Genomic DNA, 13,954 nt, shown 5'->3' on the forward strand with positions numbered 1-13,954 from the left:
AATCCTGACTTTATTACTTCTCAGACAAGACCCAATATCTCAGCCTTAATTTCCTTTTGTATAAAATGGGGAAAATATTATAATAGTACCTACCCTCCAAATACCCCAAGGATGGAAGGAATTAAGTCACGTAAAGTATTGTAAGAATTGGATACATTAAAGCAGCGCTCCGCTGCTGCCTCTGGGCTTCATTTTGCAGTGTCTGCCTCAAGGGGAAGGGTGGAAAGAAGCAGTGCTTGGTCCGTGTAATTGTTATTTAGTCCTCGGCTGGTGTGATTCTGCACGCTCTGAGCCAGCCACCCGAACTTGCTCTGTGACACAGATAAGATCTCCCTAGCCTTATCCTCCTGCTTAGAGCAGCCTCTGTTGAACGGAATGGGTACAGAGCAGGGAAGCAACCTCAGCCGTGCTCCATTATCATAGGAGAAGACTATATTTTGTTTATCGCAGTTTCAAAAGCACAACTTTTTCACTCATTTTATTTCTTTGTTATTGAAATATACACAAAGAGGAAAATTCACAGGTAATCAGCGTACAGCTGAACGAATTTTCATACACTTGGAACCAGGCCCCAGATCAAGAAAGAGCACTTTCTCGCCCCCTCCTTCCCCAAGATCCCTCTTGCAGTTACCACTCGCCAGGGGTAACCACTGTGTTGGCTTCTGAGTGCAAGAGTTTCTCCTGATTTTGTACATCATTCCAGCAGAATCACACAGTGTATCCTTTTTTTTTTTTTTTTAAAGAAAATTTCTGGTTTGTTTGTCTCAGCATGGTTTGTGAGACTCGTCCATATCATTACCTGCCATTGTAGTGCATTCTACATTGGCACTACAATTGTTATTGATTAGCATCTGGGTAGTTTCCAATTATTGAAAGGTCCATTATTGATTAGCATCTGGGTAGTGTCCAATTTGGGTTTATTGCAAACAACCCTTTCACTAACTTATTTGTGTTTTCCCCCTTTCTTTTTTTACCCCATTAGCTAATTTTTAAAGACACGTGAAACAATAGGAGGGCTATCGTAAGCCAGATGCCATGGGAGGTGCTTTACTTGAGTTATTTTATTTAATCCTCAGTGTAGCCCAGTGACAGATTTCTGATCTTCAGTTTCCTCATGGGGCTGCTAAGACTCGGAGAGGATGACTAACTTCAACCAGCGGCTCACACAGCTATTGAATGGGAGAGCTGGAACTTACTGCCGTCCTTCCTGAGTCTGTGATGAGGGAATCTAAGCAACATGTAGCCAGATGCTGAACCCACCTCATTTATGTCCAAACTGATGCTGAACTGTAAGAAATAACTCAACAAATCATGCATAGTAAATCCCTTACTGTTGGAAGCAAGAGCCTGAGCTTTTCCCTACCAAGAGACGAGTGCAAAAGTTAAATGTTTGACTAGTCAGATGAATCACCGAACCAGAAATTCCAAAAAGCAACTAATAAATAGACTTATAACGGCATAAACAAGTTTCACGCAGAGCCTTTTAAAAGGGATCCCCAAAACACCCTGACACCTGATGGTATAGGAGTCATAGGCCTGCTGTGCAATTTGGGTTCTTTTGCTCCCAAAATTTGGATTCCTGCTGTATATAGTTGAAGATAATTCCATATTACAGAGCAAGGGAAATAATTAAGGATTAGTGCACTCTGCGATTAATGATACTGTATAAAGCAAACGTTTCAGAATGTTTATTTAAATGCTACCTTGCGTGTAAAGATGTTGAATGCCTGCTGTTCTCTGGGGCACGGTTCTTCTAAAAATATTCTTCCACTGAAGGCTGTGTGAAGCCCACACACAGGTTTCTTTGCTACACCTTGTGGCATGACTCATTGGGATTGTTGGCCGGCCCAAACAATTTATTTTCACCTTTATTTACATGTCCATTCTGGTCATAAAGAAAGTAATAAAGATACATAATAATAAAAAGTGAGAGCTGTTGAATTTCTTCTTACTTTTCCCAAGCAGGTGAGTAGTGATTCATTATTACAGTGATCCCATGAGGTCAGTATTACCTCTATGTGACAGAAGGGGACACTGAGCCTTAGAGATCTCAGGTGTCTTCCGTATACAAATCAGGTCTTATGCTGTAGCCCATGTCCTTTGGTCTTCATTTAATACCACCCAGTTGTGTTGTCTGTCAAGTTCATGGATATTTTTCTGTAAGTCAGGAGAGTGTGAACTGGGTTGTAGTAGGATATAATAGAATGTAGCAGGGGAGAGGCTTGTTAGAAAGAGATGAATGAAGAGGATAGAGCTCAGAGCTCAAAGAAACTCAAAAAGGAACAGGGTTGCAGAACCGTTTTATAATGTGATGCACAGACACATATAAATATGTCTGGGTGTGTTTTGCTTAAAATCAGTAGTGACATTTAGGGGTGTATTAGTCAGAGCTCACCAGAGAAATAGGACCAATAGGAGTTATATACGAGGGAGAGAGACAGAGAGATAGACAAACAGAGAGGGAGGGAGATTGAGATTTTAAGGAAATGGCTGCCTCAGTTGTGGAGATGGGCAAGTATGCAATGTGCAGAGCAGGCTGGAAATTCCAGCAAGAGATGATGTTTCAGGCTTAAGTCTCAAGGCTGGAAACTCAGGCCGAATTTCTGTGTTGCAATCTGGAGACAGAATTCCTTCCTCTTAGGGCACCCTCTGGCTTTCAACTGATTGCACGTGGCCGCCACGTTATGGAGGGTAATCGGCTTTACTCAGAGTCTAGTGATTTAAATAGTAGTCATATATTTTTTAAAAAATACCTTTACAGCAACATCTGGAATAATGTTTGACCAAACAACCGGGCACCATAGCTAGGGCCAAGTCGACACATAAAATTAACCATCACAGGGGGTAACAATATAATCATGACCCTTTAAAAAAGTAACTGGGAGTAAAGACTGTTCATTGATATAAAACAAAATACCCATATCATAGTTCTGAATTCAGAGTGTTTGTTATATAATATACATAGTGTGTATTTATCATTTTTCTCCATAATTTAAGTGAATAGATTTTCTTGTGTTGTAGTGTTAAAATTTCAGACTAGAGTTGCTTGGGTGGAAAACGGTTTGAAATTCCTTGCAGATGAAAGAGAAAGTAATATAATCTGGGTTTAACAGACCCATACCTGGGTCCACTTAGCCATTTCATAGTGATTTGGGCTTATATTTGGGCCTTCCTGAACATTTTCTCCAGCAGTTTAAGTCCATTCATTCTCTTAGTATCCTGATCTCTCCCTGCTACTCATCTTACGTTATTTATTCTTAGAGATAGCAAGAACCTCTTTATGATGATTGTGGCTTTATCATTCGACTGTCCTTGCAGCTAGCTACCCAGAGCTCCCACCCATTTTATTCATTCCAAAATATGAATTAATAGTATTTACAAGAACAGCACCGTTCAAGACACAGCCTTTAACTAGGCAGGTGGCCTTCCTGCCCTCATCAGTCTTCCTGTCTGATGGCAATGGCAGAATGAAAGAATTAGAACGTGTTGTGTTGAGTGTGTGTGATCTGGCTATATAGTAGTGAAGGTACAGCATAATCTAAAAATCAAGTTAGAGTAAGAACCTATTATCCAAAACCTTAATACTGACACCATCATTTGCAAATCGTCCAACAAGTGGAACCAGCAGATCATTAACTGTGTTGGGATTTTTACTGTGTCTTTGCTACATGTTTTTATTCTCAGGCAACTGTTTTTTGTCCACTACCACGTTCTCAGCTGGCTGACTGCATGGTAGCCCCAAGAATGATCAGGAAAATACATTTTGCCTCTTCAGTTCTGTTATCTACTGCCTCTTATTAATTCTGCTCTTGCCTTTCTAGTCACCGTCTTTATTTCATCGTGTTTATGTCTCACCTGTTCTTTTCCTGTAGCTTTTTCTATGTGTTCTTCCATTCTATTAAAGATGAACAACAGTATCCTGGAAATGTCTGATGAATCTATGAGTAGATGGCCTTTCCTCTGGGCTGTCTGCATGCCATTTCCTTAATTCATCATGAATTTTTTCTTGGGCCATGTATATGAGGGAGGGTGCACGTTGGAGAGATATTATGTAAGTTTTTTGAGAGGAAATTAAAATGTAGAGCTTTCTAAATCACCAAAGAAAGTACTGCTGGATTTTCCACTCTTGCATTGGGATCATTTCTTCTTGCCGCCATCACGACAGGGATGTGAGAGCTGACTTACACAAACAACTACAACATTAGAGAATAGGAAGTCCACCTTCAAGAAAATATCCCCTCTTGCCCATTGCCTGTATTATTCTGTATTCATTTAGTGTATGCCTTACGTGACCATGAGCCATACCTTAGGCATTTTTGTGGTACATGTATCTACAACTCAACTTTGGCATTCAAAAAACAATGTTAACCTTATCTTATTATTGATATTTTTGTCTTTCCAAGTGCGAACTGTCTTCATTTGTCATAGTGCCTTATACATAATAGGCATTAAGCAAATTTTTTTGCCTACTGGAAGGAAGCACAGTGGCTAAGGCTTTGACTAGGATCGGAACAATTAGGTTTTATCCCAACCCCACCCTCCGTCCTAAAGAGTGTTGTAATTTTAGAAATCCTTCTTTTCTTTGGCTGTAAAATGAGGATCATGGTGGTACCTACTTCAGTGAGTATTAATGAATGAGAGTACAGTGCCTGATATACAGTAGGCACTTTATAAATATTTGGAAAATAACAACATTAATAAAAGTACAGATGGCCGTCGTTTTCAGATTTGTTGATTTTTATTTATTCAGCTTAACACAGATAGTGATACAAATTGGAAACCTGGCATATATATAGTTTTAAATCAAATTGCAACTAGGACAGTTTTAAATGTAAGGGGGGAAATAGAGCAAGGCAGGAGAAAAGGGCAGCCAAGTGGGCATTTTGTTGTGACTCTGTATACATCATGCTACGACCCTATAACACGAGAGCATTGACTGCTGTCAACCCTGTTCTCACAGAACCCATCTCATCTTCCTCCCGTTACTTGATAGCGTTGTCATTCATTTGGCCATTTTCCATATGTATGATTTAGCATATGCTTCCTGGTCAGTGATGGGGTAGAATACCATTTTCCAAATGTCAGGTTATGCCACATTATACTCGATGTTATCTATCGCCTTGATTTGGCTAGAGGAATTCCTGCAGACTTTTCCATTCCAACCATTACACAAGGTAAAATTAAATGATCCACCAGGCCTGTGATTCTCGCTCATGAGTTTGAAATACTTTATAGAACTGGGCCTTCAGTTGCACCCTGGTACCCATAGTCTACCAGTGGCTTTTTTCATTGACCTTCGTGCAGTTTGTTTCTGTTGTTGGGGAGACTTACATATCTCATGGCACTCTTGGTGTTGGAGGGACATTCATTTACACCAAGTTGACCCAGTTTTCTGGGTCCTGGTTGGAATAGACGTACAGAGCCTCAAGCTGTACAGTTTTCTTGAAGAACCAAAGTGTTCCAATATCAAACATATTTGGAAAATATTGAGTTAAAACTGTTTGGTCTTTAAATACCATTCCTCACTAAAAGAAACCAGGGCTCTGTCAAGAAATGGCCAATTCCAGGGCTGGAAGAGGGGAAATACAAGATGGGGTTAGAACATCTGTGCCAGCTAATAAGGAGGTGCTAAAGAATGAAAAATGATGGGAACATGGCAAAATGATAAAGGAATCTATTTGAAGGGTCTCCTGCTGGGCAAATCGGTGCTCTGTGAAGCCACAGTACTACAACTGTGGTCCCCTGCCCAAAAGGCAAGACCTGAATCTAATCATGAGAAACCATGAGACCGACCCCAATTCTACATAATAACTGGCCTGCACACTTCAAACTACCAAATAAAGAAAAAGAAAGGCTGAGTAACTGTCCCAGGTGAAAGTTGGGGGTCGGAGGGGTCAGTATAAAGAGACTTGGCAACTAAATGCAAAGTTAGGTCCTACATTGGATTCCTGGACCAAGAACCAAATAATGATCTATAATAAACTTTGTATCAAAGTGAAAATTGCTCATTTTAATAATGTTACTCTGGATATGTAAAAGAATATCCTTATTCTTAGAAATGATACACTTAAGTATGTGTTGGTAAAGGGGCATATTTTCTCCCACTTAACTATTAAATGATTCAGGGAAGATAATTGCTTGGAGGGAGAGAGGAAGAATGCAAATGGGTAAGATATAAATTGGTGATGTGGGTAAAGAATATAAGGAACAGTTAATGGATCTCTTTATTGCCCGATTTCCCAGATCTTTTCTTCAGTTTCAGTTCACCATGTTTCTACAGGAAGAGGATTGCTATACAGTAAGCTTGACTTCGATTCACATTATTAGAAAGAACGCACTTTGGGGGAGGCTGAAGGAAGGCTCTGAACGTGGCACTTGAGAGCAGATACAGAAAGTTGATGGGCTTACTCTCAATATTCAGCAGCTACCCCAATCCCTTCCAAAGATGTTTTTGTAAAATAGATTTCTAGCTTGTGCCTAAATTTGTCTCATCAACAATAACAACAAAATGATTTAAAGTCCAGTGCCCTCTCGGCAAAACTCCATCAACTTATTTACTTTCATATTTAAGATATCTTTAAAAGTTAACATAATTCAATAGACTACAACTTGAGAGAAACAGCAAGGAAAACTGATACTTCAGACCTGTGGCTGCTGTTCTCTTTATGAGACATTTTATTATCCTGATGGGTGGAGCCATGACTCAAAGACATTTTCTAAAAATGAATTTCCTCACCCAGTTGTAAATGAAAATGCTCTTGAAGAGATCTTAAAGTATTTTGTATCACACACTATTCAGGTGATGCATTAAACAATGCCGCCCCTGCTCATGGGCTGAAGAATAAGAAAACCTTCCGTGAACTTAGTTCATTTGAGGGCCTGGGTTTTAAAAGGAAAGTGAAGTGTAATTTTCTGAATATACTTTTGCAGTTTCTTTCTTGGGTTACTGGCATTGTCCCCAAAGCAATTCACCCAGTATTAAACTATTTTAATCTGCACTTCATTGAATGGGTTTTTTCTCAGAGTAAATTCATGATGTCTGTAGCCGTCCAGACATAAAGGCAACACATTTATAAGAGGTTGCCAGCGTCAGTGGGAATGCACAGTCTAAGGAAAATAATTCACCATTAGAATATTCTCCAAAAGAATCTACCCATCCTTCTCCCACCCACTTGGTTATCTCACTTTTCCTAAAAAGTGTCCTGATTTGGGCTCCCTAAATATACCCTTTAGAGAAGATATGTCACCTTGTTCTTAACATCTTGGTTAATTCAGTCAGGAGGACTCTGTTCACCTTTGACGTGTACTTCACCTTGTCTCTCTGACTTCCCTTTTCCCATTGGGAATTTATCATTTAGTATCAAGTCTCCATACTCCATCTGGGGTGTGGTTGTTCAGAAAATAGCATCATGTCATTTGGAAAAGTGGGAAAATAGAGGTCATGGAAGAGAGCTAATGATATAGGAGATTTGATTTTCTGTAAAGAGTAGGGGCCATTCTAGAAGATTCAGTGCAATCACATTCATATTAGAAATATTAAGATGCCTGCCAAAAGTTAATGTGACAAGGATGACGATTTGTGGAGCACAGTTGAGGTCGAGGCATAGTGCTTACACACTTTACCCTGCACCTACATGTTTGATCCCCACGCCCATCCTACCAAGGGTAAGCGCTTGATTCTATACGTAAGGAATGATGCTTAGAAATTTGCTGGCTTTGCCTGAGGGCTCACATGCAAGTAAACGAAGAAGCTGGAATAGGATCCCAGATCTTTCATTTTTATCACATATGTAGTCTCTCAAGAATACTCTGTAGGTTGTTGTTGTTTTTTTTTTAAACATCTTTATTGAAGTATAATTGCCTTACAATGGTGTGCCAGTTTCTGCTTTATAACAAAGTGAATCAGTTATACATATACATATGTTCCCATATCTCTTCCCTCTTGCATCTCCCTCCCTCCCACCCTCCCCATCCCACCCCCCCAGGCGGTCACAAAGCACCGAGCTGATCTCCCTGTGCTATGCGGCTGCTTCCCACTAGCTGTCTATTTTACATTTGGTAGTGTATATATATGTCCATGCCACTCTCTCACCCTGTCACATCTCACCCCTCCCCCTCCCCATATCCTCAAGTCCATTCTCTAGTGGGTCTGTGTCTTTATTCCCATCTTGCCACTAGGTTCCTCATGGCCTTTTTTTTTTTTTTCCTTAGATTCCATATATATATGTGTTAGCATACTGTATTTGTTTTTCTCTTTCTGACTTACTTCACTCTGTATGACAGACTCTAACTCCATTCACCTCATTACAAATACCTCCATTTCGTTTCTTTTTATGGCTGAGTAATATTCCATTGTATATATGTGCCACATCTTCTTTATCCATTCATCTGTCGATGGACATTTAGGTTGCTTCCATGTCCTGGCTATTGTAAATAGAGCTGCAATGAACATTTTGGTACATGACTCTTTTTGAACTATGGTTTTCTCAGGGTATATGCCCAGTAGTGGGATTGCTGGGCCGTACGGTAGTTCTATTTGTAGTTTTTTAAGGAACCTCCATACTGTTCTCCATAGTGGCTGTATCAATTTACATTCCCACCAAAGTGCAAGAGTGTTCCCTTTCTTCCACACCCTCTCTAGCATTTATTGTTTGTAGATTTTTTGATGATGGCCATTCTGACTGGTGTGAGATGATATCTCATTGTAGTTTTGATTTGCATTTCTCTAATGATTAATGATGTTGAGCATTCTTTCATGTGTCTGTTGGCAATCTGTATATCTTCTTTGGAGAAATGTCTATTTAGGTCTTCTGCCCATTTTTGGATTGGGTTGTTCGTTTTTTTGTTATTGAGCTGCATGAGCTGCTTGTAAATCTTGGAGATTAATCCTTTGTCAGTTGCTTCATTTGCAAATATTTTCTCCCATTCTGAGGGCTGTCTTTTGGTCTTGTTTATGGTTTCCTTTGCTGTGCAAAAGCTTTTAAGTTTCATTAGGTCCCATTTGTTTATTTGTGTTCTTGTTTCCATTTCTCTAGGAGCTGGGTCAAAAAGAATCTTGCTGTGATGTATGTCATAGAGTGTTCTGCCTATGTTTTCCTCTAAGAGTTTGATAGTGTCTGGCCTTACACTTAGGTCTTTAATCCATTTTGAGTTTATTTTTGTGCATGGTGTCAGGGAGTGTTCTAATTTCATACTTTTACATGTATCTGTCCAATTTTCCCAGCACCACTTATTGAAGAGGCTGTCTTTTCTCCACTGTATATGCTTGCCTCCTTTATCAAAGATAAGGTGACCATATGTGCGTGGGTTTATCTCTGGGCTTTCTGTCCTGTTCCATTGATATATATTTCTGTTTTTGTGCCAGTACCAAACTGTCTTGATTACTGTAGCTTTGTAATATAGTCTGAAGTCAGGGAGCCTGATTCCCCCAGCTCCATTTTTCGTTCTCAAGATTGCTTTGGCTATTCGGGGTCTTTTGTGTTTCCATACAAATTGTGAAATTTTTTGTTCTAGTTCTGTGAAAAATGCCAGTGGTAGTTTGATAAGGATTGCATTGAATCTGTAGATTGCTTTGGGTAGTAGAGTCATTTTCACAATGTTGATTCTTCCAATCCAAGAACATGGTATATCTCTCCATCTATTTGTATCATCTTTAATTTCTTTCATCAGTGTCTTATAATTTTCTGCATACAGGTCTTTTGTCTCCTTAGGTAGGTTTATTCCTAGATATTTTATTCTTTTTGTTGCAATGGTAAACGGGAGTGTTTTCTTAATTTCATTTTCAGATTTTTCGTCATTAGTGTATAGAAATGCAAGAGATTTCTGTGCATTAATTTTGTATCCTGCTACCTTACCAAATTCATTGATTAGCTCTAGGAGTTTTCTGGTAGCATCTTTAGGATTCTCTATGTGTAGTATCATGTCATCTGCAAACAGTGACAGCTTTACTTCTTCTTTTCCAATTTGGATTCCTTTTATTTCTTTTTCTTCTCTGATTGCTGTGGCTAAAACTTCCAAAACTATGTTGAATAATAGTGGTGAGAGTGGGCAACCTTGTCTTGTGCCTGATCTTAGTGGAAATGGTTTCAGTTTTTCACCATTGAGGATGATGTTGGCTGTGGGTTTGTCATATATGGCCTTCATTATGTTGAGGAAAGTTCCCTCTATGCCTACTTTCTGCAGGGCTTTTATCATAAATGGGTGTTGAATTTTGTCGAAAGCTTTCTCTGCATCTATTGAGATGATCATATGGTTTTTCTCCTTCAATTTGTTAATATGGTGTATCACATTGATTGATTTGCGTATTTTGAAGAATCCTTGCATTCCTGGGATAAACCCCACTTGATCATGGTGTATGATCCTTTTAATGTGCTGTTGGGTTCTGTTTGCTAGTATTTTGTTGAGGATTTTTGCATCTATGTTCATCAGTGATATTGGCCTGTAGTTTTCTTTCTTTGTGCCATCTTTGTCTGGTTTTGGTATCAGGGTGATGGTGGCCTCGTAGAATGAGTTTGGGAGTGTTCCTCCCTCTGCAATATTTTGGAAGAGTTTGAGAAGGATAGGTGTTAGCTCTTCTCTAAATGTTTGATAGAATTCGCCTGTGAAGCCATCTGGTCCTGGGCTTTTGTTTGTTGGAAGGTTTTTAATCAGTTTCAATTTCAGTGCTTGTGATTGGTCTGTTCATATTTTCTATTTCTTCCTGGTTCAGTCTCGGCAGGTTGTGCATTTCTAAGAATCTGTCCATTTCTTCCAGGTTGTCCATTTTATTGGCATAGAGTTGCTTGTAGTAATCTCTCATGAGCTTTTGTATTTCTGCAGTGTCAGTGGTTACTTCTCCTTTTTCATTTCTAATTCTATTGATTTGAGTCTTCTCCCTTTTCTCTTGATGAGTCTGGCTAATGGTTTATCAATTTTGTTTATCTTTTCCAAGAACCAGCTTTTAGTTTCATTGATTTTTGCTATTGTTTCCTTCATTTCTTTTTCATTTATTTCTGACCTGATCTTTATGATTTTTTTCCTTCTGCTAGCTTTGGGGGTTTTTTGTTCTTCTTTCTCTAATTGCTTTAGGTGCAAGGTTAGGTTGTTTATTCGAGATGTTTCCTGTTTCTTGAGGTAGGCTTGTATTGCTATAAACTTCCCTCTTAGCACTGCTTTTGCTGCGTCCCATAGGTTTTGGGTCGTCGTGTCTCCATTGTCATTTGTTTCTAGGTATTTTTTGATTTCCCCTTTGATTTCTTCAGTGATCACTTCGTTATTAAGTAGTGTATTGTGTAGCCTCCATGTGTTTGTATTTTTTACAGATCTTTTCCTGTGATTGATATGTAGTCTCATAGCGTTGTGGTCGGAAAAGATACTTGATACGATTTCAATTTTCTTAAATTTACTGTAGGTTGTTTTTGTTCTCTGAATTGTTCAGGTATTGAGGAATGTGCAGGCATTAAAATTGTATAATTATTTTAAGTTGATTTATCCGTGTTCTGCTTTTTGAGTGAGAAGCCCTTGCCACATGTAAGAGAAGGTATTTAAGGTTGGGATGAGAGCACCTGGACTTTACACTCTTCAACTGATGTTTCTTTTTAACCAAGTCGGCATCAACTTTCTGCGGCACTATTTCCTCATCTGTAACTGAGTGTAGTAATTTCTGCCCAGTCTTCACAGGGATTGTTAGATGGATTTAGTGAAATCATGAATGGGATGGCTTTTCGCAAACTGTAAAATATAAAGCATTATTATTATCATTACCATTATATTCTTTTTCAATTGACTAAAATAGTCCATTTGGAATGTTTCTCAAAGCTACTGAGAGCCCCCTTCAGATTCTCGTCATTAGAATGGGCATTATCTTTAAAGATGTGTCCATGTAAGCATTTATAATTTTAGCATAAGGACTGAATCTCACAGTCTTAGTTTCCTACTTCATGGTATTTAACTCCATTAAAATTTTGTTTCTTAATAAGGACATTTCACCATGACATGAGTATTAGGTAATAAGAAGGTGTTGGTGTTATTTATTTTGTGTGGCCTGAAGGCATTGTAGTTATGTGGAAAGATGTGTGTTTTAGTGATACCTACTGAAGTATGTAGGGGTAAAACGATATGGTGTCTGAGGTTTGCTTTCAAATACTTTAGCAAAGAAAAAAGTACTGATAGATGAATACATTCGGCAAAATCGTAGTATGTTGGGGAATCTGGGTCCATTGTACTACTCTCTCTACTTCTGCATAGGTTTTCCTAATGTATTTTCCTAATACATTTTTTAATTGTTCTTTTACAGATGCAGATTTTCTTTTATAATCCAGATGACTTTGACAGCTTTCAAACTGCCATTTCTGAAAACAGAATAATCGGAGCCATGGCCATATTTTTTCAAGTAAGTTAACAGTGGGCTCAAGTATTGATACTTCAACCAAAGAGTTCTCTTGAGTATTTTTTTTTTTAATTCACCGAATTGTTCCATGTTTAATGAATGCATCTGTTTTCTAGTTCACATCTGTCTAAATGAAAGATATTTCATATTGTCTAATGTGTGATTTAAAATGTAAATAAGTATGTTTAGAAACATAATGAAAATTTTTGCATGAATTATTCTGATTTTATTGCTACTTGACTGGTGCACAGATTGAAGAACACATTTATCATCTAAGTTACTTCACTGCTGAAGTGTTTTGAACAGGTTCCTACAGCATATTAAGAGACTGATGTAAAAAAAAAAAAAGTGGTTTTTCTTTGGAGCAGGTTTAAATTTGACATTACTTGCAAGTAGGTTAATAAATCGCATCGGTCATTTATCTAAAGAGACCCCGTTCCCACCCCACCCCCCCCGCCAGAAATCCCCATGGTAACTAAAATTTTTATTGGGACCATTTCCAAGTTAGTACATTTTCATTAAATGAAGTCCCTAGTGTGGGTTTTGGCACACAGTAGACATTTGGTAAATGCCAAATAAAATATGTATCTGTATCCAGCCATCCCTGTTTCTATGGGATGGAGACCCTGTGGTGTATGTGTCTTCTCTGCACGAACCGAAGTCTATTCTGGGCACTGTGCTGTTGGCAGTTCACTTGGGTTCTGTCTGGACCCCTTCTGCATCTAAACCGTGATTGTTTTGCCTTAGGCAATACTGAGGTCACTTGAACTTCCATTCTTAGACAGTTTCCACTTAACGTAGTTACCTCTTATTTTCTGTTATTGTCCTCTTAGCACACTGTTTTCCATGCTCTACTCCGGCAGCCCTGCCATCAAACCTACCCCTGCTTCCCTCCCTGTCATGCCCGCGCACGTCCAGTCCAACCAGGTTCTACTTTATAGGTCATCCTTTTTATAGAAAATAAATTTTAAAAATGTTTTTATGAGTACTGGAAGGTCTGTTTCACAGCGTGCTCTACCCAAAAGCTTTCTATTTTTCCAGCTCTAGAAACTCTTGTTAAATGTAAGCCCAATTAAAATATTGGGCAGGGGAGGCACATTCGTGTACAAACCAGCAAAAGACCTCAGTGTGAAATCTAGGTTTTGGATTTTTAAAGTATTTCCAGGACATGAGTGTAGTTCACATACAAAGAAATTTAATGTGTATTTCATCTGGTTAGTCCTCTAAATTTTGGCTTGCTAAGTCCGCATATGCATTTATACATCAGAGTTCACACTATGTCATGTAGTGGAAAGAAGGTGGTATTGTTATTTTAATTTGGCAGTCTCGTTAGAACCTGTATTTTGAGATCTCTGTGTTTTGAATCTTTCTAATAAGAATGCTAAATTTGGGAGTTTGGTATTTCTCCCCCAAATAGAGAAATCTTGATGTATATTTCCAAATTCAAACCTGGCATCTTACATTTTGGTATTGAAGAGGTATTTATCATTGTTTCAGCAGTGATTCAATGCCAGGTATGGTACCAGTTGCTACATTAAATATATAAGATGAATATAGTCAGCTCCTGCCCACTAGGAGGACCTCACT

General features: G+C 38.6%; 1 protein-coding gene across 4 annotated transcripts in view; it reads left to right on the top strand.

Annotated features, from left to right (window-relative positions):
- The window catches only part of PTPRG (protein tyrosine phosphatase receptor type G), a 721,438-nt gene that overhangs the window by 481,958 nt on the left and 225,526 nt on the right, over positions 1–13,954 (top strand). For all 4 annotated transcript variants that reach the window (XM_036869404.1, XM_036869405.1, XM_036869402.1 and 1 more), the window contains exon 5: positions 12,275–12,370. In XM_036869404.1, coding sequence (XP_036725299.1) covers positions 12,275–12,370 — 96 coding nt within the window. The remainder of the gene's footprint in view (positions 1–12,274; positions 12,371–13,954) is intronic.

Source organism: Balaenoptera musculus, chromosome 11 (assembly GCF_009873245.2).
Source record: "Balaenoptera musculus isolate JJ_BM4_2016_0621 chromosome 11, mBalMus1.pri.v3, whole genome shotgun sequence".
NCBI lineage: Eukaryota > Metazoa > Chordata > Mammalia > Artiodactyla > Balaenopteridae > Balaenoptera > Balaenoptera musculus.